The sequence below is a fragment of the Oncorhynchus kisutch genome, linkage group LG14, assembly GCF_002021735.2.
Source record: "Oncorhynchus kisutch isolate 150728-3 linkage group LG14, Okis_V2, whole genome shotgun sequence".
Classification (NCBI taxonomy): Eukaryota; Metazoa; Chordata; class Actinopteri; order Salmoniformes; family Salmonidae; genus Oncorhynchus; species Oncorhynchus kisutch.
Window position 1 is genome coordinate 43,739,213 of NC_034187.2, and position 18,137 is coordinate 43,757,349.

The 18,137-nt window shown below is 42.6% G+C and overlaps 1 protein-coding gene across 1 annotated transcript in view; it reads left to right on the plus strand.

Moving 5' to 3' along the window:
- ros1 (c-ros oncogene 1, receptor tyrosine kinase) overlaps positions 1-18,137 on the plus strand; it is a 142,643-nt gene that overhangs the window by 18,328 nt on the left and 106,178 nt on the right. The window contains exon 2 of the mRNA XM_020470344.2: positions 17,304-17,435. Within this exon, the coding sequence (XP_020325933.2) occupies positions 17,304-17,435 (132 nt within the window). The remainder of the gene's footprint in view (positions 1-17,303; positions 17,436-18,137) is intronic.

The window sequence follows — 18,137 nt, forward strand, 5'->3', positions numbered from 1 at the left end:
ACTAAGAGGCTGTCCTAGTGTGGACACCCGGACAATCATATTAGCATCATCCAAGTATTATTCCAAGTTGTTCAGAGTAGGTTTGCTTGATGAGTTAAAGGAAAATTCTGCCCTAAAACAATCTTTTGTTATTTGTTTTGTTAGTCCATTGTTAATGTAGTCCCACAATGTCTTTCTTGTCAGCAATCAAGTTTTCAAGATTTATAACTTTCAAAATACAGAAATCATCCCTGTATGATGCATTCTGCATCACATGACGCAAAACGTAACAACATATGATGCCAAATGCCTGCCTATTTTTCATGGTTTGGGCTAGGCCCCTTTATTCCAGTGAAGGTAAATCTTAAAGCAATGATATTCTAGACAATTCTGTGCTTCCAACTTTGTGGCAACATTTGGGGAAGGCACTTTCCTGTTTCAGCATGACAATTCCCCAGTGCACAATGCGAGGTCCATATAGAAATGGTTTGTCGAGATAGGTGTGGAAGAACTTGACTGGCCTGCACAGAGCCCTGACCTCAACCCCATTGAACACCTTTGGGATGAATTGTAATGCCGACTGCGAGCCAGGCCTAATCGGCCAACATCAGTGCCTGACCCCACTAATGCTCTTGTGGCTGAATGGAAGCAAGTCCCCACAGCAATCCTCCAACATCTAGTGAAAAGTGTTCCCAGAAGAGTGGAGGCTGTTATATCAGCAAAGGGGGGGACCAACTCCATATTAATTTCCATGATTTTCGAATGAGATGTTCGACAATGAGATGTCCACATACCGTTGGTCAAGTAGTGTATCTTGAAAGGCTTTGCTTGCAAGTGTAACAAGTTGGATATGAACCCAGCTCTCCCACGGGAGCAACCAACGTCTTAAACCATTTTACAGTCTTGGGACGAAAGCAGACCCTGGTTTTGGAGTATGCAGGCATGGCTACCTCAACACATGGCCATGACCGACTCATATCCGCTTCACAAGCAGGAATAAGTAACACTGAAAAAAAATGTTTAGGGAGCGGTAATGAGGTGACCAATAACGGCTGCAATTGAGATCAGCTGTGCTGGTTCATTTAGCGCATATTGATGATGTAACAAGACATCCGCTGGCGATAATCTTGTGCCATCGATGTAGGCTTCTTGTTATTTGATTATATTCCAATGAAAGGTGTGAAAATAATAGGCTACTGTTTCTGTTTCCTGGCTGAGTTGATGACCTGATTTGAGCCATCAGTTGATTGACAGTTGTAGGCGTACTGTAGAATGCTAAACTTTCCTCCAGTGTGTATGCTTGCCCAGGCTTTATCGTTAGGTTATGTATAATTTGTCAATTTAGTTATGGTCTTTGGTGTGGATTGAAAGCCTGTATTGTATGGCTTTAATATTTAATTTCGTAAAGCTGTCAAGATGTTTATGCATTTGAGCCCATTCAAAGACAATTTTGTTGAGCTGAGACTCTTTTCTATGATGTATAAATTATCCGACTATTCGTTTAACTTCTTGAAAACATTGAATTAAATGCAATTAAGTCGTGTCACTAGATCGCAGAGCACTGGTATCGAACTCATGAGGCTCGTAGCCAGACTCGCCTGCTTAGACCACTGCGTTACAGCGGTGAATATTGACGATACCGAAGATGTTATTGATGATACATACTGTACATACTGACTCTGGCATATGTGTGCCAAGGGAAACCGCTGTACCACAAAGGCACTGCAGTAACCAATAATTTATTCTGCCTATTGCTTGCCTTCATATAATATAATAAAACAATTTATTAAAAAAGGATTTTCCCTAAGAAAAAATACATCTACATCCTGCAAATATGTCCATTTATTATAATTCACATAAGAATTCACACAAGATGTGCTGTAGCCTGCTTCCCTGACAGCGATTCTAAATATTATCTTCATATATTAAAATCCTCCATCTGCAAGATTATTTTCCTCCTGCGACGAAAGGGGTCAAATTAAGATCCGACATCTGTAGTTTAAATGACCTTGATGTTTATAATATATACTATTTTTCTTAAAGAAGTACACCAGTAAGGTCAGTGTCAACAGCCTGACTAACATTATTGAGACTATATGATATTAATTGAGTCTAATATTCTAGTTCATTACTTAAATGTTTGCTGTTTTGGCACCTTTCAAAGAACAATAACTGCGCCCCACTGACACTAACCTCATCAAATCTATCATATACTAATTCTTATCATCACTCGTTTTGACAGCTTGATGACGGCAACAGGAATCATAAGTGGGAAAAAGAAGCTTTAGATTACTGGTGATCCATCATTCCTTGTTTCGCAATAATCTAACAGTGCATCATCACTTTAACAAAACCAGGCAATCAGCATTTCATAAGAGAGCCGAGCTAGGTTCCTTATTGCCACAGACGTTGTCCACCGGTGACTGCTGTAAAATACACCATCAAGAAATAACAAATCAAATGGCAGGACTGAAACAGTGGCTTCCTGATTCTGGGTAGTGATATTGGAAATTACGTCATGGGGTGAAACCTAAGCGGCATGAGACCTAGACCTAAGCAGCATGAGAAAAAGTGAGCCATATGTGTTGCTTTGTAGGTCAGTTGATAGAGTTGTACTTGTAACACCAGGGTAGTGGCTTCGATTCCCGCGACCAGACATACATTAATCTGATGACTGTTATTTATCTAATCAACTAACTATGTTTAAGTTTTACCCGATTTAAATTAATAATGTAACAATTAACTCACTAGGATTTAAGGCACCACGAGAGTGGTTGTTTAAAGAGTTACCATCTCCCAAATTAAACTATAAAGGTCTTTACCTATCACATCCATAAAACAGTCAATGTATTAAAACTTCTTTGGGATAGGGGGCAGCATTTTCACTTTTGGATGAATAGCGTGCCCAGAGTGAACTGCCTCCTACTCAGTCCCAGATGCTAATATATGCATATTATTATTAGTATTGGATAGAAAACACTCTGAACTTTCTAAAACTGTTTGAATGATGTATGTGAGTATAACAGAAGTCATATGGCAGGCAAAAACTTGAGAAAAAATCCAAACAGGAAGTGGGAAATCTGAGGTTTGTAGTTTTTGAACTCACCCATATTGAATACACAGTGGGATATTGGTTATGTTGCACTTCCTAAGGCTTCCACTAGATGTCAACCGTTTTTAGAAACTTCAATAAGGATTCTACTGTGATGTGGAGCCGGATGGGAGCTCTTTGAGTCAGTGGTCAGCCTACAGCCTCGTTCTCAGTCACGTGCTTTAACTTGAGAGGTAGCTGTCGTTCCATTGCTTTTCAACAGACAATGGAATTCTCCGGTTGGAACATTATTGAACTTTTATGATAAAAACATCCTGAAGATTGATTCTCTACTTAGTTTGACAAGTTTTTTTGACCTGTAATATAACCTTTTGAACGTTTCGTCCGAATGGACCAGATCGCGTATTTGGATTTGTTTACCCAACACCCTAACAAAAGAAGCTATTGGACATAAATGGACATAAATGATGGACATTAGCGAACAAAACAAGCATTTATTGTGGAACTGCGATTCCTGGGGGGGGGAGTTCTGATGAAGATCATCAAAAGTAAGTGAATATTTATAATGCTGTTTATGAATAATGTTGACTACCCAAGATGGCTGATATTTCTCTGGCTGGTTTGGGCTCTGAGCGCCGTTCTCAGATTATGTTTTTTCCGTAAAGTTTTTTTGAAATCTGACACAGCGGTTGCATTAAGGAGAAGTGTATCTATATTTCCATGTCTAAAAATTGTATTTTCATCAACATTTACAATGAGTATTTCTGTGAATTCATGTGGCTCTCTGCAATATCACTGTATGTTTTGGAACTACTGAACGTAACACGCCAATGTAAAATACGATTTTTGGATATAAATATGAACTTTACCGAACAAAACATACATGTATTGTGTAACATGAAGTCCTATGATTGTCATCTGATGAAGATCATCAAAGGATAGTGATTAATTGTATCTCTATTTGTGCTATTTGTGCTTTTTGTGACTGTTTGGCTGGAAAAATGGCTGGGTTTTTCTGGGAGTTGGTGATGACCTAACATAATCATTTGTGGAGCTTTCGCTGTAAAGTATTTTTGAAATCAGACACTGTGGCTGGATTAACGAGAATTTTATCTTTAAAATTTCAGAAATGTGATTTCTGTTGATTTATATTTGGAGTCCTAGACAGGTTAATCATTACCTCTTATCATATCATCATTCTGAACAGTTGTAACCTCCTGCATCTGCTAAAACCCCAGCCTTACTTATGATTCAGTACTACACAAATCAGTTAAATTATTTATTTACTAGATAACTAAATAATAACATGATAAACATAAACACTTAACACATTAGGAAAAGGTCCTTAGCTGAATGACACAACATGGTGGCTTTTTACACAACAACATGGAGAGGAAGAGAAAGAGACACTTTTCGTTGATACGAAAAATTACTATTCTCACAGTAATCATATACTTTGCACACAAACCGCCACCTGTTTGGAGTAAGAAATCATGAATGTATTTACGTGTGAATGCCTTCATTCCCCGTCTATCTCTGTTGGAACCAGCCCTCCTTAGGAAGGAGGATGGGCCTTTCAGCGGCATGCTTGTAAGGCTTTGATTGTCCGAAAGGGTCCGGACCCGTTTTTTCTACTGTTGTTCACTCTGGACGATGCTCCTTTGAAGATAGGCTAGCCAGCCGTGTCAATGGTTCCATTGGGTGAGGAGAGTAGTACAGTGGTCCCACTTAAATTCAATTTTCTAGGGACAGCTTTTTTTAGGACAGCTAATCAGCTGTACCAGTGATTTGTGTTGATATTCAGAGTTCAAACCACTTTAGACATGGGCTACAGCTCTCCGTCTTTCCTGCTCTGGTGTTAATTTCTTTACCGATCCTTTTATGCACTCTGGTAGAAAGGGACATTTCTGTCAGCCTGACACACTCTCTGACCTCACTCGGGGCGTGGCTACTTACTATGCAAAATTTATAGGAGACATGTGATCTCATGGCTCCTAAAAACACATTCATATCTTAACAAAAATATGTTCATCATTTTTCATATGTCATATACAACGTAGAGGATGGAGACTTCTTACATGTAGTGTATATACTTTTGAAGTTACAGTATTTCCATTATAACCTTTTTAATGACATCACAAAATAAAAACCAATATGACACGACTTTTCTACAGCTAACAACAGACTATTCCCAACGTTCTTATGAAATATTGTCCCAGTATTCACTTTAGAACGTGTTCTTTTGGCGGGAAACCTCTGTGTAGACAAGCATATTCCTCTGTGAAATTTAGAGGGATGTTCTCGCTCCTTGAACTTACAACCCTCCAGCAGCTCCCTCTACTCCCCTCTGTGGATGAGAGAGGTGTGGTTACAGTTGTGACGGCCGTGGATGGGCAGAGGTTGGAACAACACAGTTCGTTCCTGTCGTGAGAACTTACTTTGGGCACAGGTGGAATAGCCCACAACAAAGGATCTCACATCTTCAATTATTCTAGCACTTGAGAACGGGCTCATTGCGGAACTTAAAGTATGCTAGTGGGACCCCCGCCAGGGTCAGGATCTCGGGTCTGGGCTTGTCGATCCGTGGTCTCTATACTCCATAAGACAGGAGCCACAATGCACGAGCTGGGGATGTTGAGCTTAGAGTCCCTCTCCTCGTTAGAGGCATTGTGTTGGCGGGACATGACATCTGCTTTCTGATTCATGGATCCTGGGCTATAGACTAGAGTGAAGTTAAACCTGTTAAAAAAACAGAGCACACATAGCCTGGCAAGTGTTTAACCTCCTGGCTTCTTGAATGGAGACCAAGTTCTTATGGTCTGTCCAGATCACAAAAGGATGCCCCGTCTAACCGGAGTTTCCACCCCTCAAAGGCCCATTAGACTACCAAGAGCTCCCGGTTGCCTACATCGTAGTTGCGTTCCACTGGTGTGAACCGCATGGAAAGAAAGGCACATGGGTGCATTCTCTTGTCCCCCTCGTTCCACTGTGAAAAGACCGCCCCTGCTCCAGTGTCCGAAGTGTCCACCTCTACCTCGAAGGGATGAGTAGGTTGAACAAGGATGGGTCCGGAGGTGAAACGTGCCTTGAGCTCTATTAATGCCCTGTCAGCCTCGGGGGTCCAACCAAAATGGGTCTGGGACTTGCGGGTTAGGGCCGTGAGAGGCGCTGCCACTGTACCAAAGTTATGTATAAAACGCCTGTAAATATTGGCAAACCTGAGGAACTGCTGGACTTGTTTGAGTGAGGCGGGACAGGGCCAGTCAGTGACCACCCTAACCTTAATGGGTCCATTTGGATGCCGGCAGTACAGAAAATGTGGCCCAGGAAAGAGACTTTGGATACATGGAACTCACACTTCTCAATGTAGTTGACTCTGCATGAGGCGCCTGAGGACTTGGCGGACGTCCAGAATGTGTTCTGGAAGGGTCTTGGAGAAGACCAGGAGGTAAACAAAGATGAACCGATTCCACATATCCCAAAGAGTGTCATTGACCAATGCTTGGAAGACTGCCGATGAGTTCGATAATCCGAATTGCATGACTAAATACTCAGTGGACACTAGGGGTGTTAAATGTAGTTTTCCATTCATCTCCCTCCCTGATTCTCACAAGATTGTAAGCATTGCGGAGGTCCAGTTTGGTGAAGAATTGGGCCCGCTGTGCCAGCTACAAGGTGGCGGACATCCGGGGTAGCGGGGTAACAGTTCTTAATCATGATCCTGTTCAGCCCTTGGTAGTCGATGCAGGGACGCAGACCTCCATACTTCTTTCCCACAAAGAAGAAACCTGCACAAGCCGGGGATGTTGAGGAGCAAATGAAACCTGCCTCCAGCAAGTTCTGGATGTAATTGTCCATGACTACAGCTTCATGGATCGAGAGGGAGTAAAGATGGCCACAGTCAGTTGCTCTGTGAACTGAAGTCAAAGGTAGAGGTCTGCTTTGGATTTCAACATGGCCTCCTCAAACTCAATCGATACTGAAACTCTCAGATGAGACAGGTAAATACCTAGCTCCAAGTTCTATAAGACGGTTGATGGTGCTAATGATACCTGGCTGTGAACTACAGCCGTAAGTGTTATACAGCTATGTCTCAAGGCGAGGTGTGATAATGAGGTGTAGATTAGGGTCTAGAAATCCTGTTTTGTTTTCTAATCAAGTTGTGGAATTGTCAGTTCTTCACAGTAAGCAACCAGGGAGTCAGAGTCACATAATTGCTACTGTCAACATACCTAAACACTCAAGGCCATAAAAAGCCCATATTATTATACTTAATTAACTGTATACAAAAGAGCTCACATATATGACCCCCCCCCATAATACACACATATTTCTATTATACTTTTGACTAAGATTGTCGTTCTCATTAAACTCAAGTTGAGCATTAGCAAGCATTTTCCCTCTGTCTAATGTTAGGGAAAAGCATTAACTGCCATGCCGATTACATGAGGTGGTGTTTTGTTTCTCACTGTATGTAAATTAGGCTTTCTAGCCAAGCGTTGGGAGAAATAAAGACCTAACACAAGAGGCAGTCACTGCTGAGATGTTTTTCTGAACATAATTGAAGGTCATTGTGCGAAGAAAGTCATTATTTGCGGGTATACCTTACTGTGCTAACAGGTGGGGGGAAAGCATAGAGATATGTCCCAAATGGCAGCCTATTCCCTATATAGTGCCCTATATGGGGCATAGGGTGCCATTTGGGACGCATGCCAGGTCTACAGTTAGCTGGCTGTACATTTGACCACACAGTTAGATATAAGAGTTTTATCGTTCTAAAGACATCTATTGGAGCAATCTTTGTCATTTGCATTTATACTATGACACATACATCGTTATATTCCTACACCACCTGGTTTTTATTCAATTGGAAGTGTAGAACTCACTGTCTGTGGTGTTTCTTTGGTGTGTACTCATATTCTCAGGTTTTCAGGCCTAACTTAATCTTATATTGTCTTACACAAATCAAGGGCAACTATGGTACAGTACGCGGACGCAGCCATCCACGATAATATCGCTCTTTCTTTCTTCCCTATGTAAATGGAAAAAGTGATCCCATCAGCAAGCTTCCTGCTTTTCTTTTTGTTCTCCCTTTATCTATGATCATCAGCTTCCGATGATGAACTCAGAGCGAGTTGTCAATTTTTACAAGGTCTGCATTCCAAATGTCACCCTAGTCCCTATGGGCCCTGGTCAAAACTAGTGCACTACTTAGGGAATAGGGTGCCATTTGCGACTCAATCAAGTCTCTCTGCTGATGCTTCTGTTTTACAATTTGCATAGATATGCACATTTTCCACAGCTACCATCTCAATGCTCCCGACTGATGGCCATGGTATCATGGTGACATCACACATTTGTCAGAAATCCTATCCCCCTGTGCCACCCTACTGTATGTGGTCCTTGTCCTATGGTAATGTCGCTGTATGCAACACGCGACTGTCAAGAGTTTACGTGATTTATGATGAGTTGGGTCAAAGATGGGATTCAGATATTTATGGCTAGAGTTATGGATTATCCTTGTGTTATACTTTGTCACAGACTTTACAATGTTAATGACAGAGTTTCTTTACATTTTATTTAATCCTTTTGTTATTTCCAGGAGCCATGGTTTATTAGGGGCGTGGCTTTCAGATATATTTTATTCGCTACCCGTAAGAATAAACGTTGTTCCTGTTTATCATATTAAGTTTATATACTGCAAATAATAGTTTTCCTTAATAGTTTTCATTTTACACACTATTCCAGGATATTACAATTATTTATTACCTATTATAATAAGCTGGTATTCTAACAATGCGTTAGTAGTACCCAACTTGCTATGAACCGTCAGATCACTAATGGCCTGGTACTCAGAGATCTATTGTCCCGCTAAGCACTATGAAATCAATGCAAATGCAATCAAAAATCACATCAAACACTGATCATCAAAACAGTAACATTATTTTAAAACTCACCTCACTGTGATGATCAATTTGAAGAAAGAAGCTCAACAGCAGGTTGAAACTGAGTGGAAAGCATGGTTGTTGTGGATGTTGTTTCAAAGTATAACACAACGAAATGGACAGCGCTTTCAAAGGTGATGATTAATTCAAAGCATTTAAGACATTACATGTAGAACACCCATACCCATATTACGCCTTATTCTGGAATGTCACAGTGATCGCGGTGAGTTAGTTGCAATTGTGTTTCTATTTCCAACAACGCTAGCGCATGCTAGTGGAGGGAGGCGAAAGCAGCAAAAGTGGTACTTTTATTTCAGATCTTGATTGTTTTACACTGGCAGAACCGCACAAAATCGTAAAATCTATCAACATGACAAGCATTATATGTTCAGTATGAAGAGGAGGCAATTTTTACAACAACGATGTTTTGAACACCAACCTCTATGTCAATCTGAATGTACCTGTGGAGCCCCATATGACCAGCATCCACCTCCTAAAGATGCAGTCTTTGAGGCTCTGCATCAAAGCGTTGAACCTAAAGAAACCACCAAAACATGTGCTCCTACCACTTCTTTGACAAGAAGCCTACGGTGGAGCATCTTTACCTAGAAAAATGGCTTGGCTGCGATGCTCCACTCGTGAAGAAGCATCGTGTGTTGGTCAGGCAGTCATCAGTGACAGGAAAGCCAAACGCTTGAGCATTTTTCCTGCTCTCATTTTGTGTCTCCCTCTTGCTCTTGTATCTAAGCACAGTCTCATGATAGCACCATTTATTTCCTATACAACTCAATAAAAAAATCCCATTTGATATATAGTGTACTTAATTATTATGATTATTAAATATTATTAGGAGCGTTCATGCAGTATGGTGTTTCATTGTACGGATTTGTTATTAATTGTCCATTGACAGATGACACAACAGGCTCAAGTGTTCACCAAATTGAAAATGGGGATTGGCCAACACAAATAGAAGGAATGGATATGCCTTCAGAGAAGGATGCCCAAACTCAATGGGAAGACCCATCTCTAAGTGATCACAACTACAACTCAGATGATCATATAAAGCCCACTACCTGTGAGGCACGGAAACAGTGCCCAGCAACACCTCTCTACAAAACCCTGCTGAGGAACGAAGCACTCTGTCGACTGCATACAGGCTTGTCTCTTGCTGCCTTTTCTACCCTGGCGGAACATCTTCTATCCCTCTACAAAGGCAGACCAACAGACCAACCAAAGGCAGACCTGACAGACCAACTCTTGATGATACTGATGAAGCTGTAGCTCAACTTGCTGCGGCAGGACTTGTGCAGAAAGTTTTGGTGTTTTCTAGAGTATTGTCAGTCAAGTGATTAGTTATTGGATTGGTATGATGGAAGAGAATCTGAGGATATTCCATGGTTGCCAAGGGAAACGATCCGTGCTACAATGCCACAATGTTTTAAGGACCACTACCCAGGAACAAACTGCTCAGAAACTGCTTTACAGAAGAGCAAGAATCTGAATTCAAGGGGAGAGTCATTCAGCCATTACTACGCCCAGAACACTATCACATACCTGGTGGCCATTGCACCTTGTGATGTTCATTTTCTCAGCATATGAAGGTAGATGTAGCGACAAATATGCAACATCGGATTCTGGGTTCCTGGAGTACCTCTGTCCAGGTAATGAGGTCATGGCTGACCGTGATCTGCTACACGAGAGGAAGGTCACAATTCCAGCCTTCACAAAGAGGCACATATCGGTCAGAGGAAGACACCACATGTACAAAATGGATAGCTAACGTGAGGGTTCATGTGGAACGCGTAATTCAGCGTCCTGCGGCTGGGGCGGGGGTACTGTCACCGTGTGCCAATCAACCTCTCATCTAAAATGGACAAAATACTGAATCTGTGCTGCCCTGTGTAACCTGCGTGGTGATATCATTAATGAAGATGCTGAATGAACTGACCAGTGAAATGCCATTCACAGGGTCGATTTCCCAATATGTATTAAAGTTGTTAAAAGTGTTGTTAAATACATTTAAATTAATTATGTAACAACTGAATTATTTGTTTTACATACTCATTAATATTAATAAAAAGCAAAGCCATAAAAACAATTTCAACAATACTGTGACTGTTGACGCATTAAGTCAGGCTTTTTAACAATTTGTTAATCGCATCTGCAAACAGGAGAGATATCTGACTACATACTTCTACAGAGTTGCATATATTTGTCACTCAGTGACAATCTGCCTGACTGATACTCCTCAACAATAAATGGCAGCATGTGTGTTGACTAGAATGCATTCAACCTCAAGACAACCTCTGCCCAGAACTGTGCATGATAGGGAGCAGGAACGACAACTTGCTGGGACGTAGTCCAGATGAACACCTTACTTTCTTCCAGTCCTGTGCAAAACATACCAATTTGCACCTGCATGTTGTAGCCACATGGTTGCAGTTGGGGTGTACCCTACACCACCTTCACAGGGAGGGAAGCTAAAGTCATTCCACTACTGTCACTTGTGCTCCCTCTCCGGCATCTAGGTCACCTCCCTGATTACCTTCCTTATATGTGTCACTCCCTTTGGTTCCTTCCCCAGACGTTATTGTTTCTGTTTCAGATTTATGTCTGTGCGTTGTTCGTGTTTCGTTTATTAATTAAATCACTCACTACCTGAACTTGCTTCCCGACTTTCAGCACACACCGTTACAAAATAACGCCTCACCTAAGGGAAGCATCAGGGAGCGTTTATATATTTTTTTGTGTCAGGTGGAATGATGTCGGGTCCGGGAGCAGCAATAGGCTTCCATGCCTCAGCCAGATCGCCAGGCTCCCCTGCATCCGCTGGCTCGTCAAGCTCTCTTGCCTCAGCCGGCTCGTCAGGCTCTCATGCCTCAGCCGGCTCGTCAGGCTCTCATGCCTCAGCCGGCTGGTCAGGCTCTCATGCCTCAGCAGGCTCGTCGGGAATTCATGCCCCACCCCAGATCGCAAGGCTCTCCTGCTTCCACCAGCTCGTCAGGCTCTCGTGCCTCAGCTAGATCGTCAGGTTCCCCTGCCTCAGCCCCCTGTCAGATTCATGCGTCCCAGCCGGCGACAGGTTCCCATGCATCAGCAGGGGTGACTGGTGCACTCCTAATCCCCGGGATTGTCCCCTGGGTTGGCATCCTGTGGCTGGAGCCAAACGCGCCGGGAAGGGGGTACCGTCAGGTATGCTCTCTCTCCGGCACTATAGGCCGCCATGCTCCTGTGTCTCAGCCGGATTGACAGGTTTCCTTCACCTCTGCAGAGGTGACCGGGCCAACTCCTGGTCCCCGGGATCGTCTTTTGGTCAGCATCCTGCAGCTGGAGCCGCGAGTCGTGGAGGGGGTACTGTCACGTGTGCTCCCTCTCCGGCCTCTAGGTCACCAGGCTGCTTGTTATGGCGCACACCTGTCATCATCGTTTCGTGCAACTGCGCATCATCACTCACCTGAACTCCATCACCTCCCTGATTCCTTCATTGTATGTCACTCCTTTTGGTTCCTTCCCCAGGCGTTATTGTTTCAGTTTCATGTCTGTGCGTTGTTCGTGTTTCGTTTATTGATTAAATCACTCACAGCTACCGAATAATAGTAAAGCCCCCTTTACTGGCTCAAATAGCCGACCAATCAGCCTGTTACCAACACTTAGTAAACCTCTGGAAAAAATGGTGTTTGACCAGATACAATGTTATTTCACAGTAAACAAATTGACAACAGAATTTCAGCATGCTTGGGAAGGACACTCAACAAGCAGAGCACTTACACAAATAACTGATGATTGGCTGAGAGAAATTGATGATAAAATGATTGTGGGGGCTGTCTTGTTAGACTTCAGTGCAGCTTTTGACATTATTGATCATAGTCTCCTAATGGAAAAACGTATGTGTTATGGCTTTACACCCCCTGCTATAATGTGGATAAAGACTTACTTGTCTAACAGAACACAGAGGGTGTTCTTTAATGGAAGCCTATCAAATATAATCCAGTTAGAATAAGGAATTCCCCAGGGTAGCTGTTTAGGGCCCTTGCTTTTTTCAAGTTTTACTAACGACATGCCACTGACTTTGAGTAAAACCAGAACGTCAGCTACAACAGCGACTGAAATGACTGCAACACTCAACAAAGAGCTGCAGTTAGTTTCAGAGTGGGTGGCAAGGAATAAGTTAGCCCTAAATATTTCTAAAACTAAAAGCATTGTATTTGGAACAAAACACTCACTAAACCCTAAATCTCAACTAAATATTGTAGTAAATCATGTGGAAATTTAGCAAATTGATGACTAAACTGCTCAGAGGAAAACTGTATTGTAAACTGTCATGGTCAAAACATATTGATGCAGTAGTAGCTAAGATGGGGAGAAGTCTGTCTATTATAAAGCGATGCCCTGCCTTAACAGCACTATCAACAAGGCAGATCCTACAGGCCCTAGTTTTATCGCACCTTGACTACTGTTCAGTTGTGTGGTCAGGTGCCACAAAGAAATTACTTAGGAAAATTGCAATTGGCTCAGAACAGGGCAGCACGGCTGGCCCTTGGATGCACACAGATAGCTAATATTAATAATATGCATGTCAATCTCTCCTGGCTGAAAGTGGAGGAGAGATTGACTTCATCACTACTTTTATTTATGAGAGGTATTGCCATGTTGAATGCACCAAGCTGTCTAAACTACTGACACACAGCTCGGACACCCATGCATATCCCAAAAGACATGCCACAAGAGGTCTCTTCACAGTCCCCAAGTCCAGAACAGACTATGGGAGGCACACAGTACTACATAGAGCCATGAGTACATGGAACTCTATTCCACATCAAGTAACTAATGCAAGCAGTAAAATTAGATTTAAAAAAAGGATAAAACACACATTATGTAACAGTGGGGACTGTGAACACAAACATTTGCACAGACACACGCATACACACACACACAAACACGCACACACACACACACACACACACACACACATGGATTTAGTATTGTAGATATGTGGTAGTGGTGGAGTAGGGGCCTGAGGGCACACAGTGTGTTGTAAAATCTGTGGATGTATTGTAATGTTTTACATTTTAAAAGCTGCTTTGGCAGCAGCTAATGTGGATCCATAATAAATACAAATACATCACAGGTTTTCCCAATGTAGACATCATCCAGATATCACAGCCCTTCCCCATGACAGGACACTTGATATCAAACAGTTCTTAGTAGTTCAGCACTCTGTCAGGGCTCTTCCACACTGACAACAGGGCCTCTGTGGTCTACAGAGTATCCACAGTCTTCCAGCCATTGGGAGGCCATCAGCTCATTATCTTCAAATACATTGAAATGGTACAGCCACAAATAAATATTCATTTCAGTTCATTTTGACCTAGGATGCTACTGGCTGTGATGTTATTGTCTGTTCAGCATTAACACACTTATAGAGCAGAGTCCCCATAGGCAGATTCAGGTGTCATTCAAAAATTCCAATCCTTTTCCCTCCTCCTGGTAAAGCCATTTGTGTGTGTTCCCAAATGTGAGCCACGTTTTGTTTTTGTTTATTTGTTAAGATGTGTTAAAGATGCATGTTTTTTAATTATTAGCTAGCCACCGCTCTGAGGTAATTCGCTAGCGTTGACAGAAGTTGTGAAACGGAAAGACAAACACAATTGCGTTTGAATGGAACTGGGTCAAGTGGGCGGGGCTACATAAGGCGGAAACTAAAAAATGAAACAAATTCTAGTTATCGCCTTCCCAGAATGGGGAAAAATTCCCTTTTTATTTTATTTTATTCAGTTCAATTATATTAATCTTAATATAATTGCATTCATTTGCATGACAAAATGTCATGACTGCCACAGCCCCAGCCACACTCCTACTAAACTATGCCTCCAGTCTTCTGATCTGACCCGCTGGGTCATATCTCAATAACTCAGTACCAAAAACCCAGCATCAACAACCCAACCTTGCTCTTTTTACAGAAAACAACCAAACCAATTTGACCCAAAGCCTGCAACCCAGCAGTTGGGTCAACCAAACAACCCATCAGTTGGGTCAACCAAACAACTCAGCAGACACTTCTATGCTGTACAGTTGTAGGGCTATTCAATGATGATCCTGGAGGGCCGAAACATTTAACTTTTTTCTTTCTCCCTGGTAGTTCCTTGATCCTTGACTGGAAGTTGACAGCTTTTGTACAGTATCTGTTGGAAGAAATGCAGTTTGAATCTCTTCTCCTATTCATTTTCTTCAGTGTTACCCTGCTGGTTTGTAATTATGTCCTCCAGCCCGTTATTTCACGTAAGAATATCATGTGACACATTACAAATGCATTACAATAGACTTACACATGCACCATGATGTTATGTATTAAATGGTGTACAGCAGTCTGGCGACATGGCTAATAACTGTGGAGATGTTTCTTGTTCTGATTTGTATTGTTCATGTAGAGACACGTATATGGCAGGTATGAGAGAGGGAGTCAGATAAATAGTGAAGGGGTAGACTGGTGGCCTCTAGGGGCAATATATGTGGACTCCATGGGCGATATACACTGAGTGTATAAAACATTAGGAACACCTTCCTAATTTTGAGTTGCACCCCCTTTTGTCCTAAGGTGTCGAAAGCATTCTACAGGGATGCTGGTCCATGTTGATTCACATGCTTCCAATAGTTGTGTCAAGTTGGCTGGATGTCTTTTGGGTGGTGGACTATTCTTGTGGGAAACACAGGATATTTTTTAGGGTGAAAAACTCAGCAGCATTGCAGTTCTTGACACATTCAAATCAATTTGTGTTTGTCACATGTGCTGAATACAACAGGTATTGTACCTTACTGTGAAATGCTTACTTACAAGCCCTTAACCGACAATGAAGTTCAAGAAATAGAGTTAAGAAAATATTTACTAAATGAACTAAAGTAAAAAAATGTAATCAAGAAGTAACAGAAGAAAATGACATAACAATAACGAGGCTATATACCGGGGGTACCGGTATCGAGTCAATGTGCGGGGTACATGTTAGTCGAGGTCATTTGGGAAGTGACTATGCATAGATAATAAACAACCAGTAGCAGCAGTGTAAAAACAGAGTTTGGCCATTTGATGAATTGTTCAGCAGTAAATTGTCTTGGGGATAGAGCCTTTTGGTCCTAGACTTGGTGCTCCAGTCCCGCTTGCCATGTGTTAACAGAGAGAACAGTTTATGACTTGGGTGACTAGAGCCTTTGACAAACTGGTACACCATAAGCACTTAAATATTTTGTCTTGCCCATTCACCCTCTGATTCTTTTATTTGACCTTTATGTCATTAGGCAAGTCAGTTAAGAACATATTCTTATTTTCAATGACAGCCTTGGTTAACTGCCTGTTCAAGGGCAGAATGACAGATTTGTACCTTGTCAATTCAGGGATTTGACCTTGCAACCTTTTGGTTGCTAGTCCACCGCTGTAACCACTAGACTACCCTGCTCCCCCAGCTACCCTGATAGGCACTCATACCAATCCATGCCTCAATTGTCTCGAGGCTTGAAAATCCTTCTTTATCACGCCTCCTCCCTTTCATCTACACTGATTAAGTGGATTTAAGAAGTGACATCAATAAGGGTTCATAGCTTTCGCCTGGATACACCTGGTCAGTATATGTCATTAAAAGAGTATGTTCCTAACGTTTTTTACACTCAGTGTATGTGATCTGACGGTGGCAGCAGTACCGCAAGACTAACCTCCAGCACTCATTGCTCTGTGTTTCTATCTCTCTCTATGATTTTTCCAGATCCCTCCTCATTCCACAACAACATGGGATCATATTGTAATGAAACAGCAGGGATCAGGTCTCGAACCCTCGACCTTTGAGCCGTGCCGCAAAAGCATGCTCGTGCAGCAGAGTCGATTTCCGTGCTGAAAAACTCCCTCCTTTCAAAGAGCGCGTCCTCGCGCTACCTTGCGACTCTATGTCTTACAGGAACCCGCTCACCTGCCAAGCACACGCACTGTCGTGGATGCAGGGTCCGATCACTTCTGACACAATGGTAATGAAACAGGCAGGGAAAAGGTCTCAACCCTCGACCTTCTTGCCCGAGGTCCGGCGCGCTATCGACTGTGCTGCAAAAGCATGCTCGTGTGGCAGAGTTGATTTCCGTGCTTATAAACCCAGGGTCGGTACAATATCATATGTGTGTGTGTGTCTATGCAAACTACACTTTTCTGTTGTAAATAGTACATGGTAGCAGTTTTGTTTACGGTGTCCATTTCATGACACCCTCAAGCCTCAACCATGTCATTGTGATGATGATTAATTTCTCTCTGTTGACAGATGTGTTTCTGTCTCGCTCTCTTTGCTTCTCTCCAGATCTCTCCCCTTTCCACAACATCCCCCTCCAGGGCCAGTACCATTGTCACCATGGCCCGGGGGTCCCTCTGGGACAGTTGTGTGATTTCACAATGGACTGCCCACTCGGCGACGACGAAGGGGACATGTGCAGTGAGTACAGCTTATCTATTCTGAACGAAAATATAAACATTCAACAATTTCAACGTTTTTACTGAGTTACAATTCATACAAGGAAATAAGACAATATACAGTGCCTTGCGAAAGTATTCGGCCCCCTTGAACTTTGCGACCTTTTGCCACATTTCAGGCTTCAAACATAAAGATATAAAACTGTATTTTTTTGTGAAGAATCAACAACAAGTGGGACACAATCATGAAGTGGAATGACATTTATTGGATATTTCAAACTTTTTTAACAAATCAAAAACTGAAAAATTAATGTACAGACTGGCGGCTCCTTGCAGACTGACAGCTCCTTGCAGACTGACATCTCCTTGCAGACTGACAGCTCCTTGCAGACTGACAGCTCCTTGCAGACTGGCAGCTCCTTGCAGACTGACAGCTCTGGCTGCTTCATGTAGACTGACAGCTCTGGCTGCTCCTTGCAGACTGGCAGCTCCATGCAGACTGGCAGCTCCTTGCAGACTGGCATCTCTGGCTGCTCTATGCAGAGTGACAGCTCTGGCTGCTTCATGCAGACTGGCAGCTCTGGCTGCTCCATGTAGACTGACAGCTCTGGCTGCTCCATGCAGACTGGCTGCTTCATGCAGACTGGCGTCTCTGGCTGCTCCATGCAGACTGACATCTCTGGCTGCTCCATGCAGACTGAACTCTCTGGCTGCTTCATGCAGA